The sequence below is a fragment of the Agrilus planipennis genome, unplaced genomic scaffold, assembly GCF_000699045.2.
Source record: "Agrilus planipennis isolate EAB-ADULT unplaced genomic scaffold, Apla_2.0 scaffold12, whole genome shotgun sequence".
NCBI classification, from domain to species: Eukaryota; Metazoa; Arthropoda; class Insecta; order Coleoptera; family Buprestidae; genus Agrilus; species Agrilus planipennis.
The window spans coordinates 2,114,817-2,125,197 of record NW_020439003.1 but is presented as its reverse complement, the minus strand read 5'-3'; the positions used below and the strand labels follow the sequence as shown (position 1 = coordinate 2,125,197).

At 33.7% G+C, this 10,381-nt stretch overlaps 1 protein-coding gene across 7 annotated transcripts in view; it reads right to left on the bottom strand.

The window, feature by feature from the left end:
• The window catches only part of LOC108736681, a 43,101-nt gene that overhangs the window by 16,632 nt on the left and 16,088 nt on the right, over positions 1 to 10,381 (bottom strand). For 6 of the 7 annotated variants that reach the window (XM_018469198.2, XM_018469199.2, XM_025975926.1 and 3 more), the window contains one exon: positions 6,258 to 6,430. In XM_018469198.2, coding sequence (XP_018324700.1) covers positions 6,258 to 6,272 — 15 coding nt within the window. In that variant the 5' untranslated portion in view covers positions 6,273 to 6,430. Of the gene's footprint in view, positions 1 to 4,467; positions 4,565 to 6,257; positions 6,431 to 10,381 lie in introns of those variants that run through there. The other variant, XR_003231410.1, reaches the window with a different exon arrangement.

Below are 10,381 nucleotides of genomic sequence, written 5' to 3'. Positions count from 1 at the left end.
ACGCCATCAACATCATTAAAGACAGTACAACTGTAGGGATAGATGTGCAAGGGCAAAAGATTAGTATGCTTAGATTTGCAGATGATATAGCAGTATTAGCATCTAGCAAGGAGGACATAGAGATAGCTTTAAATAAAATGGAAGCGGTATTGACAGATCAGTACTGTATGAAAATAAGTAAAAGTAAAACTGAAATACTGGTATGCAAGGGAAGAAAAAATAGGGAAAGAGCGAATATAAAGATAGGAGACGAAAAATTAGAAGAAGTGGCTGATTTTAGATATCTAGGAAGTCAGATAAGTCAGGGTGGAAGGAGTAGTAAGGATATAAAGCAGAGGATAGAGCAGGGTCGTGTCGCCCTCAATAAAAAGAAGTTACTTCTGTGCTCGCGAATGGTTAATTTAGAAATTCGAAAAAGATTATTAAAGGTGTATGTTTGAAGGCGGTGCTGTAGGGGTGCGAAACAAGGACGGTTGGCGCGGCGGAAAAGAAAAGGTTAGAAGCGTTCGAAATGTGGATGGCGGATGATAAGGATATCGTGGATAGAAAAAGTTAGAAATGAAGAGATATTTGAAAGAATAGGAGAACAGAGGACTCTATCGAAGTCAAGTTAGGTTGGTAGGACACCTTCTTAGGCATGAAGGTCTAGTCAGAGACATATTAGAGGCAGAAACAGCAGTTAAGAGGGGTAGAGGTAGACCTAGGATAAATTACTGTTCGCAAATAGTTAAGGATGTGGGCTGTTCTAGTTTTAGGGAAATGCGAAGTTTAGCTCAAGATAGGAAAGAGTGGAGGTGCGTGTCTAACCAGTCTTAGGACTGAGGACCTTATAATGATGATGATGATTTCATGGAAAAAAAGCTCGGAGAAATAAATTTTGCTACCTAAAAATTTTATACCTATATCTACGATTTTATTCATATATCCGTAATGAATTTTTTGTGTCTTATCCACGAACAAAGTGCCTACTATAAAATCATATCTAATGAGAACAAAATGAATCGGATAAAAATGGAAAATCTATTTAGGTAATTTTACATATCTTTTTCTAGTTTTCCACTCAACAACAAACAAACAACGCTCATCGATCCGATTACCGATATTACAATCTGACGAACAATAGTTATTGTACAAGTGGCGAATTAAGACCCGAACATGGGGATACTCCATTACATAGAATCATTAAAGGGTGACATCATGTTTTGCAAAATACAACGTAATATAGAAGAAAATTCGCATATACCCTAGACAAAAATTTCCAGTCTCTCTCCAAACTCTCAGAGTCTTTCAGCGTCTCTCACAGTCTCTCAGTCATTGTCAGGTGTTTTTATGGATCTCTCACAGTCTCTGTATGAGAGATTCGAACGATAAAATTGTCAATTCAGAGATTGTAGTCTCGTAGAAAGACTGGAATCTCTGAAATATGTTGAACTTAAAAATTTTAACCATGTCTATCGAGACTATACTTATTGAGAAATTCAAATCTCTCATTCAGAGATTCGAATCTCTCGTTCAGAGGCGCTAAATAGTTTTTTTGACAGTCTCTCGACAGTCTCTCTCAGCGACACCAGAGAGACTCGATGAGAGACGGAGACTCGAGTCTCGTTTTCAGAGACTCTGAGAGACTGAACATTTTTATCTCAGGTATGTCTTCTTTTATTAAATAATGAATCAATAAAAGTCCAATAAATGTATTTTAAAGATTTGGCGGGTGTTGCGCATTGTTCAATCGATTTTGAGAGTTTGATTAGTTAGGGCAACTTTTACAGAAACATGTGGTATTTTCATATAGACAGACAGGTTGAGAAAACATATTCAACACGTTCACCAAATTACGCATTTTTGCTCGTGTGACGTAAACAGAAAAAAATTCCGACAGTGTATTATTTTTCATGCTCGGTAAATATTTTGCTTTATCTGTGCATTATCTGACTAGACACATGCTGTTTTATTTACCAGAATGTGTTTCTGTATTATCAAACATGGATAAGCTTTTTATGATGGGTTTTGAATCTGCCCTCTTATCTCCTTCGTATATAAAAATTTGTTGTTTGGAAATCGATTCAAAATTGCTCGAATAATAAACATCACACCAAATATTATTTTGTCAAAAAATTTAATAAAATTATTCCAATCATTTTAGCAAATTGCGAAAAATGCAAATCCTCATAATAGAATATCACCTACAAGCTGTTATTTTGGTTACGATATTTTAACCAAACTTTGCAACCATTTCTTTGGATCATCATGAAATAAAAGAAAAAAGTTAATCAATTAATGGAAATAACGGTAAACTAAAATGCTTTTATCATTGTGTCGTAATAGAAATGCAATTAGTAAACCCTTAAAAATCTAGAAATTATGAAACTGATAGGCAGACTGCCCGATATTACTTGCCAGAAAAAGACAGGTAAACAAGACATCATTATATCTAAAACTTACAGAATTTTATCAGAATATATTATATACAAATCGCGAACGGTTAATTTAGAAATTCGGAAAAGACTGTACGCGGCACTGTACGGGTGCGAAACATGGACGTTCGAAATGTGGTGTTATAGGCTAATGATCAGGATAACGTGGATAGAGAAGGTTAGAAATGAAGAAGTAATGAAACATATCGGAGAACAGGTGAATGAATGAAGTCAATAAGAAATAGGCGAAATAGGTTGTTAGAACACCTCAGACATGAAGGGCTAATCAGAAACATACTAGAAGCAGAAACAGGGGTTAAGAGGGGTAGAGGTAGACGTAAATTAGATTCCCTATTGTTTACAAATAGTTAAGGATATGGGATGTTTTAGTTTTAGGGAAATGCGAAGGTTGACTCAGGATAGGAAGGAATGGAGGTACGTGTTCAACCAATCTTAGGACTGACGACTTTATGATGATGATTAATTCTGTTCAATATTTACAAAAACTAATCTACTAAATACATCCTAATCGATTCAGCCAGCAAACAAAAACAGTGATGCAAGAAACACTATTTATCAAAACACTTAGTCTGTTGTTTGTACTAATATCCACAGCTATAGATGTAAATGACCGTTTAATGCCATGTTTGTTAATGACATAATAATTGTTAACAAGTGTGCATGTGATGGCTCTGATGGAGGTGCATCAGTGGTGAAAGCTGATAAGACGTTATTTTCCCATGCTTTTTCTTTACGTCATTTTAAGCAATTTAAGTTACTGGCGCGGTAGTAATTCCTTATTAGTCGTTACCTCCATAAAAATCACTTCTAAATCGCAATCGCTAATAGTAATGCTGGTAGGTATTTGTAAAGGCAAGGGAAAGTAAATTTTATCACGCGTCATGCGGGAGCTTCATTGCTACAACTTCCTTACGTAAGGAAATAAACACTGACATGTTTTTAAATGGTGTTTTTAAAAGTGTAAAGGTTCACTATCATTACGGCACTCTGAGTTACACGAAATGGCTTTAAACAACACGTACCTACTTATTTAATTACGTAATTAAATATTGAAAATTGGTTATTACTAAATTGTGACATGAATTAATAAAATAAGGATTTATGTTGAATAACTTTCACAACGCGAATCTCAGTTCTCAATTGTTTGAAAAAATGTTTTTAGTGGCATAAATAGATTCCTTGGGTATTTGGTACTTTGTATAATAAAAAAACCAGTTTGAAATGTTCTATTTATTCTAAAAATTGTTTTCTTCTATTTCGTCTGAAGCAAATAAATCTTTCGAAACCAAATCCAAAAAAAATTCCCTGTATAATTTTTTATTTGTTTGCGAACTGTTTCAAGCTTTTTATGCATGAAGCAACAACATTGTTATTTGTTAGCTTCTCGGTATTGTGCCTACATCTTCTTATTCAATTTTTTTACGGTTTATTTCTCTGTGGAGAATAAAACTATCTAATTTTCCATAATTTCGTTAGAGAACAAGAAAAATATTACTCTACGAAACCAACATGCAGAATTGAATTTTACAGGAGTTGATGCTAGGAAATCGTTAAAACTCTTCAAAAAGGTACTTTAAACTTTTATATATTTGTTAATTTACTATTTGCGTACTCTTATTACACATAAAGTTAAAATACATAACTGAAAATTTAATTAAGCCTTTTCAGTAATAATATTCAATAATAAATCTACAATGCGAGTCATTAATGGTGGTATTAAATGAAAATCTGTGAAAGCCATATTTGCGTTATATTTCATAGAAAGTACATTAAAAAATTCAAAAACATTAGTACTTAATAAATTTACGAGAGAAAGTATTTACTAAGAAAATACCATGGCACATATTTTATCGGCAAAACAGTTAAGTTTCTGGATATTCGCAAATATTATTAAGTATTGTCCATATGCGTACTTGTATTTCTTAAAAGGAAATTGACATAAACAATTTTAAGGTTGCAGGAAGTTTTAAATACAAAGAAACATATAACGATGCTATAAAATTACTATAAATCAGTAGGTCGTTAAATTTGCGATACGTTAATGAATATTTATGTGGAAATTCTAGCAATCCCTTTATGGTACTGCATCCTTTTATAGGACTTCGACGCATCTTCTCTATATTGAATATCTATAATGTAAAGATAAAAGAAATTGTAAACTACGAGACAAATATCTTTTCAAACAAATATCTTTAAATTAAGAATATCGACGAAGCATTTCATTATATCAGATTCATTATTTATTTTCGAATAAGGGGGACGATTAAAAACATTCATATTAGTACCAATTACCTAGTGAACTTAGATCAACATTAGCTACATTATATTTTCACATGAAACACATAAGATCGATAACATAACGTCTATAGCAGCATTATTCTTTCTGCTGAAAAATGCATTTATATTAGAGGTAGCTTAGAATCTCATGGGTCATGACCTTGGGTTGCGTAAAATTCCCCATATCCGTCATCGTTTACGAGTCAGTGTGGCTGCTAAATCCTTTGTAACAAGGTAAGCGAATTTATATTTAAGTCATTATTCATTTAATTAACTTTTACTGTTATTGCAACTTAGAGGTATATTGTACGAACTGCGTGAGAAGTGTTTTAATTAAATACTTAATAAACAAGTTACCGCAGCTAATTTACAGAAATACCTACTCTTAAATCAAGTATACAGTAAAAGTTTCAGTAGTTCAGATTTACTCGTAAATCGTCGGATCTCCGGCATAGAAAGCAGGTTTCAAGTGTACTACTCGTATTTTTAATTGCCAATTTAAGCGTGCTCCGTGTTCTCCATCAAATGGCTCATATATGCGGACAATTTTCGCTAATCGTACCCACCTAACCAATAATGTTTACGCACTTTAAATTTACAACACGGATGGTTTGCTTTATGACCATATACACAAATTACTACTCCGCCTAAGCGAAATCGCAGAAATGTTTGCATTTAAAGCACGCTCGTCACTTGTTTTCGCTATAGGAAGAGGGAGAAAGTTGTAGGTCAAGGATAATAAGTAAAACGGTATTTCGTGAATCGCAATAACCTTTGTCTGCCAACTCTGAATATCAACACAATGACTTTATAAATCGCTCTCTAGATACGTGTACCAACAGCTATTTGTATTTCATGCGGCTGCTTTATTTAAATGATGAAGCTTATAAGCCTGGCGATGAAGATGTGATACTTTCCACAACAGTATAATAGAGATCGCAATTGATGTACATTTACTAATGCTCTAGACCAAGAGAAGACAATTACGGTTTCAAATTCACGATAAAAAATTAAAAACTTGGTGTCGTTAATACAATGGTTTGTGGAATTTACCTTTTACCGCGTACAAGTTCTCCACGGCTCCACGCGGAATTTCCGTTTCTATTATCGTTTCCGTTGCGGGCTGCGCGCGCGTATCCTACTGAAATTTTACTCTCAACGTGACAAAAGAAATACACCTTCAGAATGGAGAACGCAATCAACAACATTAATTATTTGGTAACGTTTCTCTTAATAAGGTGAAGTTAAAATAACTTCTGTGTTTTTGTCGTATAGTGATTCAGACTATCTTCGTTATATGAATAGTTTTGCTATAGAGAGTTTAGGTTATACTAAGTTTATACGCACTAATTAATGGTTCATGCATATATACGTTTAACGCTTTTAATTATCACAAACTCTTTCAGATTTCTAGGAAACCTTCTCATCACTAAAAGTCTGGAAGTTAATTAAGTGAGAACAAGTGATACTTAATAGCATTGTTGAGTCTTTTAAGCACCGGCAGGTTTAATATTCAATCTGGTCGTTTACTTTTCCAAGCCTTACCTTCGTCCTCAACATGATAAGCTTCGGTCGTTAAGACGAGTTAATTTTCGAAAGTTTTGAACATTGTACACTTCCAGCTTCCTATCCCTTCATGTAATCATTGAACATGCAGAACAGTTCTCCTTGAGCCAACCTGCTTATCGATTCCTTTAGTTTGACAACGCCAAAGACTCCTGAAATAAAAAAATATAAGCAATGAAATGATCGAAAGTAAATTTGTATCAATAGCAATTAGTGGACATATAATCCGGTAGATCCTCAAATTGTATTTTACTACAAGGTAATAATAACATACAAATAACAGAAGGTCATTGCGTCACAATTACGGGCTTAAAAATAAAGGGCGAAAAATTCACTTAATAAGTTTTCAAACTACTAAATAATTTTCGAATAGGATCATCACATTATGTAGCAAATGGATCAAACATTTCTTTGGAGAATCAATAACAGCTGGAGAGAGAAAGCGCTACACTGTAAATCATGAACTTCTAAAGCTCCTGCTTATACGTATATTGGTATTATTATTCACTTGTTACAGAAGGGAAGCTTCTGTTCAGACAACAGTTCGGAGTTAATAATAACTTATGCAATTGCTTGTTATCGATAACACCAAGTATGCCAGAAGTGCACTCCCACTACTAATTAGAGCTTTAACGTTTAGATAAACAGAGACAAACTACACCGTACGTATTATGTTTAGCAAAATTCTCGAAGGGATTCGCCATTTAATCCCTTGATTAATTTGACAAGTTCGGAAAACCCAAATTGTGTTAAACCTACTGAATGTTAATCATAATCTGGCAGAATTGGAATTACATTTCGATTTAACGATTTATTACGTACAGTAGTAGTTCTTTCTACATTTTTTGCAATAGAAAATTATTGTTAGTAAAATATTAATTTAACTATCCAGGAAAATACAAAAATAAACTTGTCTTGACATTTTCCTCATGTTAATTTATAAAACTACTAGGTTTTACCCGCGGCTTCGCTTGCGTTGCTGCCCTAAATACGTGTCAAGGATTATCGTCGACCACATAAAACTAATTTCTCTATCCCTCTGGAACAGTATCCTTTTATGAATAAAAGGTACCCTATATGCCTTTCTGTGTTCCTGACAATGTGTGTACAAAATTTCATGATAATAGGTTGAGTAATTAAGACGTAAAATGGTAACAAAATAACAAGTAAACAAACTCATATCGTCTATATTAAAAATTACTTTTAGTTTTCAAAACTTAGTATAACGAAAATTGAATATTCCTGTTTTTCATAAGTATTTTGGGTGTTTTATTTAATATTTTAATATTAATTCAGGGCCTGAACTCAATACTGCAGTTAAGTTTCATAAAAAACCATATTTCGACTTGATAAATAACGAGCAATAATCTTCAAGGTGATTGGAATGTGCACAACCTAATGAGCATTGATTTATTCAAAAAATAAAGCATGTCAACAAGTCACAAAGCAGATGTTTCTATTTATATATTTAGGAAGTCTCATTTGATTATCAATTTCAAGTTGATAATTGTATAAATTTAACTTATCTTAAGCAAAACTACGATCACAAATGCAAACGTGTCCTTTTTGTTTCGATTACATGCAGCTTGCATACAGTGAAATTATTTTACTCGTAGATACAATTCTGTGGTCGGATATCGTCCTCAGCATTGAATTTCATAGCAAATACTTGTAAAATGTGGGTAGAAGGGACCCAATGTAGATTGCGATTTCGAGCTTATTAACTCTCATTAGTGTACTATAGGAATTCCAACGTACAGTAGACCACACTTGATTGTGGACTGCATACAACCTCGTTTGCAACTCTGCAACTGTCAAGTGGCCTCACCTAAACAGCCGATGCTGAATGCAATTTGTTGTAGCAGCACTTTATGTAGAGCTCAGTTATTTAGTTTTATTGACCTGTCTCTGGGCGAATAGCACAGGACGGAGAATAGAAATTAATGAAGTATTTTTAGTAAAAAGAATCAGGGCCAGTAAAGTTTATAAAGTTTTTACTTTAAGTACAGTAAAAGTTCCTGATTCACGGTTTCCTTATTCGCATTTTCATTATTCGCGGATGCAATCGGTAAACTGAAAAGATTCGGTGTCATTTATTAAGGGGATTGACCGCAGTAGGCCGCTCGTGCCTAGTGTGAATTTTTCCGAAAACATGGGTTTCTATTCTAAACATTATGATTTAACGCTGCTAGATAAATATATAATTTTTTGTGTGGTAACAGACAAAGACTCACAGTAACTCGGTACGTCTTCGGTTTTCAATAATACGGTCATTAAAAGCTTTTACAAATGTTTAAAGTTGATGCTTCATGTAGGACACGTATTTTGAATAGAAATTAAAAACTTAATAAATGGCCTTCGACAAGCTTTAGAACAAAGCTTTATCTATCTTACTACAAAATTTCAAACCTCTGTTCCAAACATTAAACTCATGATATCTAGAACCGATAAGCATGTATTACTGAATCCCCTTAATATATCAGCATCTTTCGAGTACTATTGGCTCGTGCCGAGGCGACTTTTATAAAAGTTGTAACCGTATGGACTAATTTCAAAATTCAAAACAAGAAAAAATCACTCAATTTTTCAAATTCCTGCCTAAACCTGATTATAACGATTGATTTTAATTGCGAATTTATCAATACATTGATTTTATTTTTATACATATTGGTTTTATTTTGGAACCTTAGAACGTATCCCCATATTTCCATACTAATTACCATTCCATATCGACGGTTTCTGTATTCGCGGCATGTTTATGGAACGTATACGCCGCGAATAAAGAGCTTTTACTATATTAAAATTCTTATCAAACAACAATCCAGAATATTCGAATTTAAGCTACAGGTCAGTTCCATTTCATAATTTTGTCCCGCAAATGGAGAGAGGAGACTTTTTTTCAACTGCACACTATCGAGTGTCTTTATCTTGTTAACCATTTTGAAATAGACATTTTCATTTAATATAGGCTGCAGTGCCAACAATGCTATTGTATCTGCAGGTTAAACATTTACCCGCGGACAATGATAATGGCTTTAACACGGGTTAGAATTCTTTGTGTCGGCTACCAGAAAAAATGTTTGTACGTGGAAATAGTTAATGCATCGAAAGCTGCTGGCTGTCTTTGTAAACGTCCAAAATAAAAGGACTTAATGTAAGTAGGTAAATACCCCAACACTGTATGCGTACACTAGATGTTAATCTTTTGCTGAGCTGTCAAGTATTTGCTTTGCTCTTTCTGTCTCTCTTGCTTAGGCAAACATGCTGTCGAAGAGAGTGATTATATCTGTATTTGTCTCCTCATCTCGATTACAACGAAAATATTGCAATACTACGACGACCGTCAAAAGGGAAAATGAATCGACTTACTAATTCTTTCAAAATAAACAACGTTTGTTGTTTGTTTACTTTAACTCTAATTTCTCTAACTAGATATTTAAATGCGGATTTTACATTATAATTTGTCTCTTTATTACTTCGAATCTCTATTAATTTTCTTCGGAAAACTCACGCACTAAAATATTCAATTTTGCACCCAACAACGCATTAACCGAAAACATTGGATGTACGACATGCGATTAGGCTGGCGCTCGCTGCAAATAATAAGTATGCAGCAACTGCTCCTGTAAAATTGGCACATAAGAGAATCTCATTTGCCCTGCTATTTCGCGTTTACTACTTTGGGGATTATTTTCTTTGGAATCGAACGAATTCGTAATTACAGCGAAGATATGGTTTAAATCCATAAATACGTATCATGTCACATTATTGTAACAATAACTTTTCTACAGTGACTTATCTACACTAATGATTGATGTTAACCTGATCATTGATTGCCTCATACAAAGTTTAAACATTAAAAGAGTAAACTGCTACTAGATGTTGGTTGTTTACCTAAACATCCTGAATCACACTTGATCTAATCTAACAAATAAGCAAAAAAACTACAAAACAAATACTATACTGAAACTGGTAATCACTAGCTGATTGAGTGCAGCATTGCGAACCGTATTTCTTTAACAGGACCGGAATCGAATTTATCTATACTTTCAACTACCTTTTTCGCGAAAACGGTGAAGTTTCTTACGTACTGTACAGTTCTA